The sequence below is a fragment of the Pimephales promelas genome, chromosome 16 (assembly GCF_988280905.1).
Source record: "Pimephales promelas chromosome 16, fPimPro1.hap1.1, whole genome shotgun sequence".
In the NCBI taxonomy this organism is placed as follows: domain Eukaryota; kingdom Metazoa; phylum Chordata; class Actinopteri; order Cypriniformes; family Leuciscidae; genus Pimephales; species Pimephales promelas.
Window position 1 is genome coordinate 33,934,800 of NC_142784.1, and position 16,183 is coordinate 33,950,982.

At 35.9% G+C, this 16,183-nt stretch overlaps 1 protein-coding gene across 1 annotated transcript in view; it reads right to left on the minus strand.

The window, feature by feature from the left end:
• Nucleotides 1-2,058: 2,058 nt before the first annotated feature.
• Nucleotides 2,059-16,183, minus strand: part of lrfn1 (leucine rich repeat and fibronectin type III domain containing 1) — a 159,369-nt gene continuing 145,244 nt past the window's right edge. Inside the window, exons 3-4 of the mRNA XM_039660483.2 lie at nucleotides 13,866-15,258; nucleotides 2,059-3,921 (exon numbers count right to left, since the gene is read on the minus strand). Coding sequence (XP_039516417.2) covers nucleotides 3,051-3,921; nucleotides 13,866-15,238 — 2,244 coding nt within the window. The 5' untranslated portion in view covers nucleotides 15,239-15,258 and the 3' untranslated portion in view covers nucleotides 2,059-3,050. The remainder of the gene's footprint in view (nucleotides 3,922-13,865; nucleotides 15,259-16,183) is intronic.

Consider the following 16,183-nt stretch of genomic DNA (forward strand, 5'->3'; position numbering starts at 1 on the left):
TCTGAAATACGACACCGCACACGGCTCCGCCCAAACCCTAGTGAGCCGTCTACATAGGGAGCTTCCTTCTAAAGCAGCGACGTCGCAAGTTAACAACACAGTGGTTCTCAAACGGATAAACAAATATAATCATAAACGGGTTGGATGCATTGTGAAATAAGTGGATTATCAACTTTTAAAGGGAGGAGAATCGTGTGGCCAATATGTCTATTCAAACTCTACAGTGTTTGGTAATGCATGAATAATCATTCTATATATATATATAGTTGCCTAAAATAAGTTACGGAAATAATAAAACTACAGCTGAAATAAAATGATATGAAAATTTGTTCAGAGATATTTAAAACTAATATAAATTACAAAAAAAACGATCAAATAAAAGTACTATTTCTGATGAAATAAAAAAACGGAATAAAATGATATGAAAAATTGTTCAGAGATATTTAAAACTAATATAAATTATAAAAAAGCGATCGAATAAAAGTACTATTTCTGATTAAATAAAAAAACGGAATAAAATGATATGAAAAATTGTTCAGAGATATTTAAAACTAATATAAATTTTAAAAAAGCGATCGAATAAAAGTACTATTTCTAATGAAATAAAAAAACGGAATAAAATGATATGAAAAATTGTTCAGAGATATTTAAAACTAATATAAATTACAAAAAAGCGATCGAATAAAAGTACTATTTCTGATGAAATAAAAAAACGGAATAAAATGATATGAAAAATTGTTCAGAGATATTTAAAACTAATATAAATTACAAAAAAAAAACGATCAAATAAAAGTACTATTTCTAATGAAATAAAAAAACAGAATAAAATTATATGAAAAATTGTTCAGAGATATTTAAAACTAATATAAATTACAAAAAAAAACGATCAAATAAAAGTACTATTTCTAATGAAATAAAAAAACGGAATAAAATGATATGAAAAATTGTTCAGAGATATTTAAAACTAATATAAATTACAAAAAAGCGATCAAATAAAAGTACTATTTCTAATGAAATAAAAAAAACGGAATAAAATGATATGAAAAATTGTTCAGAGATATTTAAAACTAATATAAATTACAAAAAAGCGATCAAATAAAAGTACTATTTCTAATGAAATAAAAAAACGGAATAAAATGATATGAAAAATTGTTCAGAGATATTTAAAACTAATATAAATTTAAAAAAAAGCGATCAAATAAAAGTACTATTTCTAGTGAAATAAAAAAACGGAATAAAATGATAGGAAAAATTGTTCAGAGATATTTAAAACTAATATAAATTACAAAAAAGCGATCAAATAAAAGTACTATTTCTAATGAAATAAAAAACGGAATAAAATGATATGAAAAATTGTTCAGAGATATTTAAAACTAATATAAATTACAAAAAAAATGATCAAATAAAAGTACTATTTCTAATGAAATAAAAAAACGGAATAAAATGATATGAAAAATTGTTCAGAGATATTTAAAACTAATATAAATTACAAAAAAGCGATCAAATAAAAGTACTATTTCTAATGAAATAAAAAACGGAATAAAATGATATGAAAAATTGTTCAGAGATATTTAAAACTAATATAAATTACAAAAAAAAATGATCAAATAAAAGTACTATTTCTAATGAAATAAAAAAACGGAATAAAATGATATGAAAAATTGTTCAGAGATATTTAAAACTAATATAAATTACAAAAAAGCGATCAAATAAAAGTACTATTTCTAATGAAATAACAAACGGAATAAAATGATATGAAAAATTGTTCAGAGATATTTAAAACTAATATAAATTACAAAAAAAAATGATCAAATAAAAGTACTATTTCTAATGAAATAAAAAAACGGAATAAAATGATAGGAAAAATTGTTCAGAGATATTTAAAACTAATATAAATTACAAAAAAGCGATCAAATAAAAGTACTATTTCTAATGAAATAAAAAAACGGAATAAAATGATAGGAAAAATTGTTCAGAGATATTTAAAACTAATATAAATTACAAAAAAGCGATCAAATAAAAGTAATATTTCTAATGAAAAAAAAAACTAAAAAAATATAAAAATGATAGCTATAATACCACTATAGTAATTTAAAATCAACTTTTTTTTAGCCTGTTTGCTTATAAACTTCATAAATCATATAAGAATGTGAGTGGACGTACCACTAATAACTACATTTTGAAAAAATATGAGCAATACTGATAATGTAAAGCAAATGCGACCCAGGTGACATTAAATACATTAGTGGTGAATCACTGGTGCGAAGAATTAAAATACAATTTTGTATGATTCAAAATAGATGAAAAACAATTTTTTAATGTAAAACCACTTGAGAACCACTGGAATGATTAATATAAACGAGCTTTCAAAAGTTTGGGGTCTGTACAATTTTATATGCTCACCAAGGCTGCATTTATTTGATCAAAATTCAGTAAAAATATTTACTATTTAAAATATCTATTTTCTATGTGAATATAACGTAATCTGTAATTTATTCCTGTGATCAAAGCTGAATTTTCATCATCATGACTCCAGTCTTCAGTGTCACATGATCCTACAGAAATCACTGTATCTGATGACCAAAAAACATGATTATTATCACTTCATCACAGTATTGTGGAAACTGACGCATGTAATTTTTTAGGTAACACTTTACAATAGTTAACTACATTAGTTGGACAATACTTCTTCAATGTTTGAATCTTAAAATCTTGTTAACATTAGTTAACGCATTGTGAACTACCATGAACAGCTGGATACAATACATTAACCAATGTTTAATAAATGAACCTTATTGTAAAGCGCTACCATTTTTGTACGATTCTTTGATTAAAAGCAAGTTCAAAGTAACGAATGTATTGGCAAATGATAAAAAATGTCTTTACTGTCACTTTTGAGCAATTTAACGCATCCTGTAAGTCAGTTTTGCGGACGGATGGACGGCTCACTAGGTTTCGGAGCAGTGTCGCGTATCGCACGTGTGTTACAGCAACAACGTCAAAACGTAAAACATGTGTGTGCACGTGCCGTTAATGTTTCTCTCAGTGTGTCACACCGTACTCTCCAACATCCACTCTGTGCTGCTGAACGTGACCCTGCGACTGCAGGGCGGCGACGCGTCAGTGTTCAGGTGAGTGGTGGACTTGTGCCGCCGGGTTCGAGCCCGGCGCGGGTAACTGTGGCTCTGGAACAGAGCATAGTCTCCGTCGAAGGAGAAGCGGTGCCGAGTCCGGGCCAGCTCGCTGGGTAGGAGTCCCATGTTGGCTAGCGGGCCCTTCCGCGGGGGTTCGGCCGGGCCCGGGCCGGATCCGGGCCCGATCAGACACAGGGACATGGTGGAGCCCGTGAGGCTGCTGTCCGTGTGCGTGTCGTCCGAGGGCGGCCCGCACAAACTCGCCCGTCGGGACGCCGGCGCCGCTTTCTCCGAGCACATCGGCGGGAGGTCCACCTTCAGCTCCTCCTGAGTCTCGTCCATCTTCAGGAGAACCAGCGCCTTGCAGTCCTTCCCGCCGGAAGACTCGGGACACTCCTCGCTGCGATGCTTCGCCCCGGACCGCGCCGGTCTGCTCCCGTTCGTCTGCGAGTGCATGCTCACACTCGTGTCTGCCTGCGCTTTGGCCTTGGCCCCGTCGGTGCCGCTGTACGCCTTATATCGGATCATGAGGATGATGATGAAGACGAGCACGGACGCCACGATGATGCCGCCGATGATGATGATCATGGTCCCGCCGAGGAACTGACTGGGGACGAAGCGACAGTGACCCGCCTCCGCCGCCGTGTGGAACTGAACACACCCCACCACGCGCGTGGCCGTCAGAGACGTGATGCCGTCGTCGTACACCGCCAACACACACAGCTCGTACTCTCGACCCGCCGCCAGATCGTTGATCTTGAACGTCTTACTCGCCGAGGGAATCATCCTGCACAGAGAACACCAGAGAGAGTCGTTCAGACACGTCCACCGAAGCTACAAACACGAATAATTTCACAATAACCTTAATCCTTATATATATAAGAAAATTAATCAGTGAATTTAACCAGTTACTTTTTATAAATTAGCCAAACGAACTAATAAACATATACAGCATTTTCTAAATACATAAAAAGTGACTTCAATATATAAAAATTACTAAAAATAAAATTAAAATAAAACTGAAAATATAAAAAATATGATTCAATTCAAATGATTAATTATTATTAAAAAAATATAAATATTAGATGAAAATGTAAATCAAAACTTTGAAAAGCTGCCTTTTCCACTTACTTAGAAATAAACTGAAATGAAAATGAAAAGTGTGTGTGTTTGTGTGAGTATGTGAGTATCAAATAAGTAATACTTGATTACTTGATTAATCAGCAAAATACAAGCGACTGATCACTTGATAATCAGCAAGTTAACCGGAAGACTGATTGCTCAATTAATCGGCAAGATAATTGGTTAATTACTCAACAAATCGACAAAAACGTCATATTACCCGGCAAAGTGGGAAAAAACTATCAACTGATAACCCGATTAATCTGTAAAATAATCGGCTGGTTACTCGACTAATCATCAAAATAACACTGATTGCTTGATCAACCCAAAAATCAATCACTCGATTAATCTGCTAATAACTAGCAGATCAGTTGATAAATCAGCAAAATAACAGTCTGACGATTGATCAGAAGAAAAAAAAAGACGGATCACTCGATAAATCGGCAAGATAATCGCCTGGTTACTCGACTAATCGTCAAAATAACAGTGACTGCTTGATCAACAAAAACCAATCACTCGATTAATCTGCAAATAACCGATAGATCACTTGTTTAATCATCAAAGTAACAATCTGACTACTTGATTGATCAGAAAAAAAGACTGATCACTCAAGTAATCGACAAGATAATCGGCTGGGTACTAATCAATCACTCGATTAATCTGCAAATAACAGACAGATCAATTGTTTAATCAAAGTAACAGTCTGACCACTTGATTAATCAGAAAAAAAAGACTGATCACTCAAATAATCGACAAGATAATCGGCTGGGTACTAATCAATCACTCGATTAATCTGCAAATAACCGACAGATCACTTGTTTAATCATCAAAATAACAGTCTGACTACTTGATTAATCAGAAAAAAGACTGATCACTCAAGTAATCCACAAGATAATCGGCTGGGTACTAATCAATCACTCGATTAATCTGCAAATAACCGACAGATCACTTGTTTAATCATCAAAATAACAGTCTGACTATTTGATTAATCAGAAAAAAAGACTGATCACTCGAGTAATCGACAAGATAATCGGCTGGGTACTAATCAATCACTCGATTAATCTGCAAATAACTGACAGATCACTTGTTTAATCATCAAAATAACAGTCTGACTACTTGATTAATAAGAAAAAAAGACTGATCACTCAAGTAATCGACAAGATAATCGGCTGGGTACTAATCAATCACTCGATTAATCTGCAAATAACTGACAGATCACTTGTTTAATCATCAAAATAACAGTCTGACTACTTGATTAATAAGAAAAAAAGACTGATCACTCGAGTAATCGACAAGATAATCGGCTGGGTACTAATCAATCACTCGATTAATCTGCAAATAACCGACAGATCACTTGTTTAATCATCAAAATAACAGTCTGACTACTTGATTGATCAGAAAAAAAGACTGATCACTCAAGTAATCGACAAGATAATCGGCTGGGTACTAATCAATCACTCGATTAATCTGCAAATAACCGACAGATCACTTGTTTAATCATTAAAATAACGGTCTGACTACTTGATTGATCAGAAAAAAAGACTGATCACTCAAGTAATCGACAAGATAATCGGCTGGTTACTAATCAATCACTCGATTAATCTGCAAATAACCGACAGATCACTTGATAAATCGGCAAAATAACAGTCTGACTACTTGATTAATCAGAAAAAAAGACTGATCACTCGAGTAATCGACAAGATAATCGGCTGGGTACTAATCAATCACTCGATTAATCTGCAAATAACCGACAGATCACTTGGTAAATTGGCAAATTAACAGTCTGACTACTTGATTAATCAGACTTCCTAATACTTCATTAGGAAGAGAGAGGGAGAGAGAGATATAGTAATTTTTGGTGTGCAAAACAAAGATCTCATTAATCAAACATGAGCAGAATGAATTTCTGTGTGAATCATTCATAAAACCATTATTTTGTAAATTGGATTTACAAATGATTTACACAGAAACGGCTTGAAGAATGACACCCAATCTTACAAACAGCAATAACAGTAGAGTGCTAATCGCCCATCACTGCAATACTGTCACACCGCTGACAAACACAGTTAGTTACAACTTACAGTCAGCTCAACTGAAGGAGCGCATGCATGAGTCAGGCTTTATATATGTTTTCCAGTTCATTATTCGACGTATGAAAATGAACTTGCGTCGTGAGCTCTTTGTCTTTCATGATGTGTGCTAGTGTTCCTCTCGATTCGGGATCAGAGTCGGGGCGAGACTTTAACAGCAAGCTCCAAATGAAATGTCTAGTTGAATTTAAACCTCCCTTCACCTCAGATCCCAGCAGGCCGTGCGTCTGAGCTGCTCTCTGATTGGCCGCTCTGAAACGAGACTGATAATGCATGAAATGGTCGTGGGGTCAAAGCGCTCTGTCATCACTAGTGATGTGCTTTCAGCCTCAGGTCAGAGGTTAAGAGCTGGAGAAGATGAGATGGACATTTATTGATAGAGACCTCACTGCGCGACAGAGCGAGAAGGACAGAGGAGTTATGGGTGTGAGAAACTGACTAGCGCTCACCTCACCAACAGACTCAAGCAAAATCACGTTCATATTCCTGTTTAGAAGGTTTTATTGATGCTGGGATGAATTTAATAACTGTCAAATTAGCATTTAGTTCAGCGGTTCTCGAGTGGTTTTATAATAATATTAATATTATTAACACTATACATATATATATATATATATATATATATATATATATATATGAAGAGTTCAGATGCAAAAGCCTCTAAGTGCCATTTGAAATTTTCTTCTAGAATGATGATTTTTATCAAGCTTGTATATTTAAGTTCAGTGATTTCACTTAAATGGCAATGATAATTACCTATTAATTGTTATTTAAGTGAAATTACTGAACTTAAATACACAAGTTTGATAAAAATCATCATTAAAGAAGAAAATTTTAAATGGCATTTAGAGGCTTTTGCATCTGAACTCTTCATATATATATATATATATATAGATAGATAGATAGATAGATAGATAGATAGATAGATAGATAGATAGATAGATAGATAGATAGATAGATAGATAGATGATATAGATACAGTCTGTTCTAGTTTTCAAATCTGATTTTCTGAGAGCCTTTTATTGTACGGATGTAATATTCTACTAATATCACACAGAAACTTTTTCCAAATGTGTTTCACTCCGCTTGTTGGTACAGAACCAAACGTAGTACCAACATTATTGTTCAAATATCAAAAATGTGCGCACATTAATGTTAAAACGAATGTTAATTACTATTAATATCAATATCAATATAGGCCTAGTACACTCTAATATGTGTTATTTTCACTGCTTCTATTGCTCTCATTTGTAAGTCGATTCGGATAAAAGCGTCTGCTAAATGAATAAATGCAATGAAAAATGCAAACTTAGCGTTTTTAACAACACACTTCCGAGTGGATGCATTTAAAACAGCATTGTCACGTTGTAGTGTGACAACTAGTGTAGAGCAAACAACTACATTCTTGCCTAATAAACTCCTAAAACTAAATTCAGCGGCATAATAAACAGTAGTATTTGTAAAATTATAGTAGGTTTGCTCCTCCACCATTGACGCTCACTGTGAGAAATGCTGCTAGTATAGATCTGGCAGAAACAAGCGGAGAGAAACACATTTGGAAACAGTTTCTGTGTGATATTAGTAGAATATTACATCCGTACAATAAAAGGCTCTCAGAAAATCAGATTTGAAAACTAGAACACACTGTTTTGTGTGTTCATATATATGCATAGTGTTAATAATATTGATATTATTATACATTTTTATTGAAATAATAATAACAACAATAACCCATGTTTACTTGATTGGACACAACCTTTTACATTTTTATTATTTGCATTTTTAGAGTGTTTTTCCTGCTGATTGAATCAGAACGGACCAGAAATTCTTTTTTTTTAATCTATATTCACTAGCTGCCTGTTGATCACCACTGATTTAGCTAAAGTGCCACGCTGCTCTTTCTCTCTCTCGTTCTGTGCAAACATCCGCTTGTCTTTTTCTCAAGGTTTACCGACTGTAGTAATGTCCTCCTACATAGAGCCTCAGTAAACAAATGTCCCTGCTGCCTCATACCCTGCTAATATTGAGCTTCTCCTGATAAATATGTGCTCTAACAGGTGTCTCCTCGTTCTGCTGACATTTATTTAGCATGTCCACCCCGGCTAACCGCCGAAATTAACCGACCATTTCCAGATCAGTCTGCAGGCAACAATTATGAACATTTTTCTATTAATTTTCTCTATTATTGACGATTTAAAAAAGAAAAAAAACATTATTTGTTGTGGACTACAACAGCTTCCATGATCCTCTAGTGAAGGCTAACCAGTTCATTTAGGGATATGTTCAGTAAAACGATATGGGGAAAGAGTTTGACATTACTGTAACATAGTCACTCCTGCAAGCCATTTTGTCATGTTGAATTTTATATTTACATGTGTACAGGTTCTGTGTTTCTTCTAGCGTCTCAGAGCATGAGATTGACTGTTGTTCATTTAGGTCTATTTTTATCAGCACAAAAAAACTGTATGAGTTAACTCGATTATTCGGTAAAATAATCGACAGATTACGTGTTTAATCGGCAAAATAACTGATTACTTGATTTTTCAGTAGAAAACAAGTGACCGATCACTCGATCAAGCTGTGAAATAATCGACAAATCACTTGATTAATCAGCAAGTTAACCGGTGACTGATTACTCAATTAATCGGCAAGATGATTGGTTAATTACCCAACAAATCGTCAAAAATGTCATATTACCCGGGAAAGCGGGAAAAGCAATCGACTGACGGCTCGATTAATCGGCAAAATAATCGGCTGGTTACTCGACTAATTGCCAAAATAACAGTGATTACTTGATCAACCCAAAAATCAATCACTCGAATAATCTGCAAATAACCGACAGATCACTTGATTAATCAGCAAAATAACAGTCTGACTACTTGATTAATCAGGAAAAAAAACTGATTGATCACTCGATTAATCGGCAAGATAATCCACAAAAGCGTCTGATTACGCGATTAATCGGCAGGATAAAAAAAAAAACCGACTGATTGCTCGATTAATCGGCAAGATAATCCACAAAACGACTGATTACTCGATTAATCGGCAGGATAATCCCAAAAAACAACTGATCACTCAATTAATCGGCAAGATAATCCACAAAACGACTGATTACTCGATTAATCGGCAGGATAATCCCAAAAAAACAACTGATCACTCAATTAATCGGCAAGATAATCCACAAAACGACTGATTACTCGATTAATCGGCAAGATAATCCACAAAAACGTCTGATTACTCGATTAATCTGCAGGATAATCCACAAAACGACTGATTACTTGATTAATCAGCAAGATAATCCACAAAAACGACTGATTACTCGATTAATCACAAAAAATAATCTACTGATTACTCAATCAATTGTCAAGATAATCGACTAATTACAATACTTGATTACCAAAATCATCGTTAGTGACAGCCCTCGATTCAAAATGCACCTGCATTGTTTTGCATTTTGTGACTTTCAGTCAAATAAAATACTATTTTTATAGTTATATATTTAGTCACTGAAGATTTCTTAAAAAGTCTTAAAATATCGATTAGTCTCATTCTTGTGAACCCAATATCGTGTATCGTCGCACCCCTAGTAAAATGTAATTTCAAAACAATTGAAAATGAGTGACTAGTAACTTGATCCCTGCATGTATTTTTTCTTCATTCTGATTAGTTGCAGGATTTTCTATCTGTAAGTCAATGATCAATTTGCAAACAACTCAGGCAGCAACACACGGGTAAAATCTCTCCAAGATGTGGAGATAAAGATATCTTCAGAGGAATTGGACTTTGTGAGTGCCATTTAAGAGTCAGTCTGAGGCAGTTCAAGAGATGGAAATCAATTCTCAGTTCAAACTCACTGCACTGTTTGCTTGCATGTTTTTTTTTCAGCTAAGAAATTGACATTTGCTTTAGAAGTGTGTGGGTCTACTGAATCAGAATGAACTGCAGTCGGCCCATGTTTGCGCACCTTGGCCGTCTCGACCATGTCTGGACAATATCCTAATGTCTTCCTGACACAGATGTTGATGAAATTACATCAGTCCCAAAGCCTGCTTCTCATCAGACACTGACAGGCAATTAGAGACTCCATTAGCAGATGTTTTACAGGAGCGACAGGGTGCCGTCTTCACATCGTCTGATCGTTCAAAACTAACTGTGAATCTTACGAAAAATTGTCAAAAAAATGACCATATGTTCAGCTCATATTTAACTTTCAAATCAAAACACAAAAAGAAATTATACTTTGCATAAAAATATCATTTTATATTTATATTTATATTTGAATACATATTTTATATTCACAAATTAATTAAACAATTTTGGCATTGATAATTAAACACATTTTACCCTCAATTTTTATTACTGTAATACAAAAAGTGAATATATATATACATATATATATATATATATATATATAATATATATATATATAATTATATATAATAAATATATAATATATATATATATAATAAAATATATAATTATATATATATATATATATATATATATATATATAGACTGTATATAAATAGTACAATTGTAACTAAACATCACAGCAGTATTTGTTTCATTAAAATATTTAGTTATATATTTAAATATGTCCAGATAACCGGAGTATAATTTTTACTACAGGGTTATTTTGTAACAATAAAAATAACTATTTTCACATTTTACCCTCAATTTTTACTACTGTAACACAAAAAGTGAAATATATATATATATATATATAATACATAATATATATATATATATATATATATATATATATATATATATATATATGTATACTGTATATAAATAACAATTGTAAGTATACATCACAGCAGTATGTATTTCATTAAAATGTTTAGTTACATATTTAAATATGTCCAGATAACCAGAATATAATTTTTACTACAGGGTTATTTTCTTTATATATTATAATAATGAAACTGATATTGCATTGGGTTACCCTGACTCAGCACTAGGTAAGTGTGTGAGGGGTTCATCAACTGTATTGACAGTAAAAAATAACCCAGCAACTGAGTTATAACCCAACAAAATGACCCAATCCCTGAATAGAGAAATGGGGAACAGAGAAATCAGGAATGAAGACCTCCTCACCTGTAGATACATGTATAAAAATAATAAATAATACATCTCTTGGCAAAATATGTGGTGTAGCTTCGATGATTCGACAATTGTGGGGGAAAGCATGATCTCCACATGCGTCTGACCTGTTCAATATCAGTTTAATCTGGGCTTTCAACATGACCTTTAAACCTCATCTGGAGATATCCGCCTCATTGTTGGAGAAAGTTTCCATCTCTACTGAGAGTCTGTGGGGTTATCAATAATTCAGCTGATCTTTAAACCCCTGTTATTATGCAAATTGGCCCGGGTTGCTCGATACGAGTGTCACCCTTCAGATCTCTGCGGTTGATTTGATTCACAGAAGGCCTGACGTTCCTCAAGACTGCGGACCAATCGCCTCGACTCACAAACACAGAAGCTGTTTAACACTAAACGTGTCGCAATAAACCAGAGGCAATTTCACGGCTTCCTCTGAAAATTACCATTCGCCCTTGAAAGCAGTCATCAGTAGTTGCTTGTTTCTGCCTTGTTCCGAATGTTTCCCCATTTTTATCGAAACGGGAAAAGGCGTTTTAATATGAAGCTTTGTCAGCGTCTAATGATGGCCTAATGCGGCTCTGTTGTGTGTTTTGGGCACTTAGTAAGATAAAGGTGTTGTGTTTAAAAGCGTGCCGGCGCTCAGCAGATGCATATTCTTCCAGATCATTCTAGCGTAATGCGCTGGTTGCCTGCAGTGAGGCTCTGCGAGCGGCAATAAATGTCAGAAGTGTTTTACCGCGCGCTAGCTGTGCTGCCGTCGCAGACATTAAATTCCATTATGTCGCTTTATGCGCCAAGAGCAGGTCTGCTGTCGGAGGCAGGAGGGGGAATGCTGTTCACTGAATCACGGAAAAACTGAATCACGGAATCACTGAATCACGGAATCGCTGAATCACAGAATCACTGAATCACAGAATTACTCAATCACTGAATCACAGAATCACGGAATCACTGAATCACTGAATCACAGAATCACGGAATCACTGAATCAAGGAATCACGGAATCACTAAATCACGGAATCACTGAATCACAGAGACAGTCTGTTGCATCTACAGACCTACTGGTCACAAGTTTGGATTTTTTTAAATTCATCCATCCATATTAATCCATCCATCCATCCATCCATCCATAATCATTCATCCATCCATAATCATTCATTCATCCATCCATTTTCATCCATCCATCTTCATTCATCCATCTGTCCATCCATATTAATCCATCCCATCCATATTCATTCATCTATCCGTATTAATTAATCTACCCATCCATATTCATGCATCCATCCATCCATCCATTCTAATTCATATACCCATCCATATTCATTCATCTATCCATCCATATTCATCCATCCATATTCATTCATCCATCCATCCATATTAATCCATCCATTCATACACATTATGCTTATATTGTTTCTGAAATTTCCTGCTGTATTTATCATATTGCTACTGTATTTATTAAATGTATAGTGTATTTTGTATTGACTTGTATTTTAGGCAGCCTGCTAAGACCTGGCTAGGGACAACAGATGGAAACTAGCACACATAGCTAACTCTGGCTTGTTTACAGCATGTATTGATGTTGATTAATGAGCATTGTCCCTATCAAATGAAGAAACAAACAAACAAACAAAATTCATCTACCCATCCATATTCATTCATCTTGAGGTTTTTAATAATTCAGCTGATCTTTAAAGATCCTGTTATTATGTAAATTTGATCCAGTTTTAGTGTCGCCTATTGGCTGATTCAATTCACTCATGGAGATCTGTGAACACAATAATATTTAATTATTTAACAGAAAAATAGAAACTATAAACAGAAAAATAAGTAAATAAGTTATATAGATATATAATTATAATGTTTTACTTATTTTACTATATTTTACTATAAATATACATAAATATTATATAAATATAACAATAATAACACATTATTATTATACTTTATTTTTGACATCTCAATTATTCGCGAATTGCATAATTGGATAAATAATAACAATATTTTTTAACTTTAAAGTTATAAATGTGATATTATTATTATTACACTAATAATTATTTACTTTGTGTACGTTTTTATAAAATATAATATATATTTAATTGTATTTAATATTCATATTAAAACAGATAGATTATTATTATTATTATTATCATAATTATTATTAAAAACACTAAAAATAGTTACATTTTTACTTATAGAATTGATAAATGCCTACAGTATAATGTGAGATCCCAGTTCCAGCTCTGTTAGGAAATCTGCAGTGGCTTTTAATCCTAAATGACTTGATGGATTAGACAGCGTAACCTGAGGTTAAGTGCTTCAGTTAAAGGCACAATAGGGGGATCTCAGCAGCTGCCCGTTTCATTAGTCACGTCTGTTTTTATGTATCGTAAAAGATGAGGTTTAATACCTGTACACCAGGGTGTCGTCTATGGTGCTGTTATACTGGATCTGATACATCCGGATGCCGGGGATGTGGCGTTCGGAGGGCCAGTGGATCACGGCGGAGTTGGCGGTCAGGTTTTCCACCACAACCCTCTTGTTCTGCGGCTTGGTGTCGTTGCTGCCGGATTTGGTGGACGTGGTGATGTCGGAGAGGCCCGGATCCGCCTCCCTCATGTGACCCGTGTTGTTGACGAACAGCGGGAGCGGGATCATGTTGACCTCGACGGCAGCCGTGGCGATTCCCGCGGCGTTGGAGGCGACACAGTTGAAGGCGCCGCTGTCTTTGAGCGTGGTGATCAGGATGTCTAGGGTGCCGTTGTCGTACAGGATCGTGCGGGAGTTGTTATGCACCAACTTTCCGTCGGGAAAGCGCCAGTGGATAGCGGGATCGGGGTCGCCCATCGCCTTGCACTTCAGCGTGACGCCTTGACCCTCCATGACGTAGGGTTTGGTGACCTGGTGTTTGGTGATGAGCGGCGGCTCGCAGATGAACTCCTCTTCCTGAATGGACCAGAAATACTTGTCCATCAGGTGCTCCGGAGAGGCACAGGTCTCTAGATCGTCCTCTCTCGTCAGGCGGCGCAACCAGAGCAACTCGCAGTTACAGTGGAGAGGGTTTCCGCCGAAACTCACGGCTAGCTTGTTGGAGCTGGACGTCTTGGGATCCGAGAGGACTTGCGCGTGTTGGAACAGCGTGTCCGGCGGCAGCGTCTGGAGACGGTTGGATGTCATGTCCAGACGCACCAGCTTCGTGAGGAGCGTGAAGGTCCCGACGTCGACGTGGTCGATCAGATTGTGGTCCAGCGTTAACGTGTTGATGGTGGTCATCCGGGCGATCGCCTCCCAGGGTAACGTCCTCAGGTTGTTGTAGGACAAGTCCAAGTCCTCGATGGTGGACACGAACTCGTCGAAGGACGTCGGCTCGACGTGGTGAATCTGATTGTTGCCCAGGATGAGGTGTCTCAGGTTGACCAAACCCTTCAGCTGGTCGCTGGTGATGACCGTCAGCCGGTTTCCGTCCATGTGTAACGCTCGGAGGGACTTCAAACCCACGAAGGAGTGCGGGGTGATCTGGCTGATGGTGTTGCGTGACAGCGTGAGGTGCACCAGACTCGTCATGTTCACGAAGTCTTTCCGGCGGATGGCCGTGATGAAGTTGTCGGTCAGCCGGAGCTCCACGGTCTTGCGGTCGATGGACGGCGGCACGAACAGCAGGCCGGTCTTGGCACAGAGGAGCGTGAGCGTGGGCGAGATGGTCTGACAGATGCAGCGACCCGGGCAATGCTGAGCCTTCACCAGAGCAGCGAACACCAGCACATAAAACACCAGCCTCTCCATGATTCATCAGCTTCCTGGTCCTGCCGAAACACACAATGAAGACGTCAGGATTCGCACAACACACAAACGCTTGTGAGGCAGCATTGCAGGATTGTGTAGTTGAATAGCAACGACAGATGTGAACGTACACTAAGTGAACGTAGCAATAGGATTGTGTGTAAATATGAGGTAGATGCTATTTATTAGGGATGCACCAATATTCCATTTTTGGCCGATAACGTTAAAGGAGTAGTTCACCTTTGAAGCGGCAATGAAACTCTCATTTGGACCCCGTTGAAGTCCATTATATGGAGAAAATCCTGGAATGTTTTCATCAACAACCTTAATTTCTTTTTGACTGAAGAAAGAAAGACGTGGACATCTTGGATGAGTCAATTATCAGCAAAAGTTTTCTTAAAAGTGAACTACACCTTTAATGCTTCATTTTAGAAAGCTGATAACCGATATATCGGCCGATAAATCTAAATCTTTTATATCATTTTTGAGGGTCTGATTAGAAAACTAAAAGACTCACAATAAAAAAAGCCATGTCCCAAACACACAATTAAAAGTTTCTCTTTATAATGTGTCGACTACAGTGCTTGGCATATAAGTGAACAAACCCATGCTAAAGTTGACTAAAAAGATGAATAAAAAATCATCTTTTGGAAACTGATTTTAATGCCTTGATTGAAAAAATGAGGAAAAATCCATCCTTTGAGGACACCAATTTTCTTTGTGAATGAACAATGAGTCGTCCTTAAAATACAGGGTGCAAAAGTCAGGACATCCCGGTGTTAAATTCCCATAGAGTCAGGCAGATTTTTACTTTTAGGAGGAGATTCCCCTCTCTATGTAAAGCAATTTGAGTGCTGAGAAATGTAATGAATTATTATTATTATTATTATTATTATTTTAAAGGTCAGTTATAATATGCATCCTGATGAAGTTCCCATGGCCTTTGGA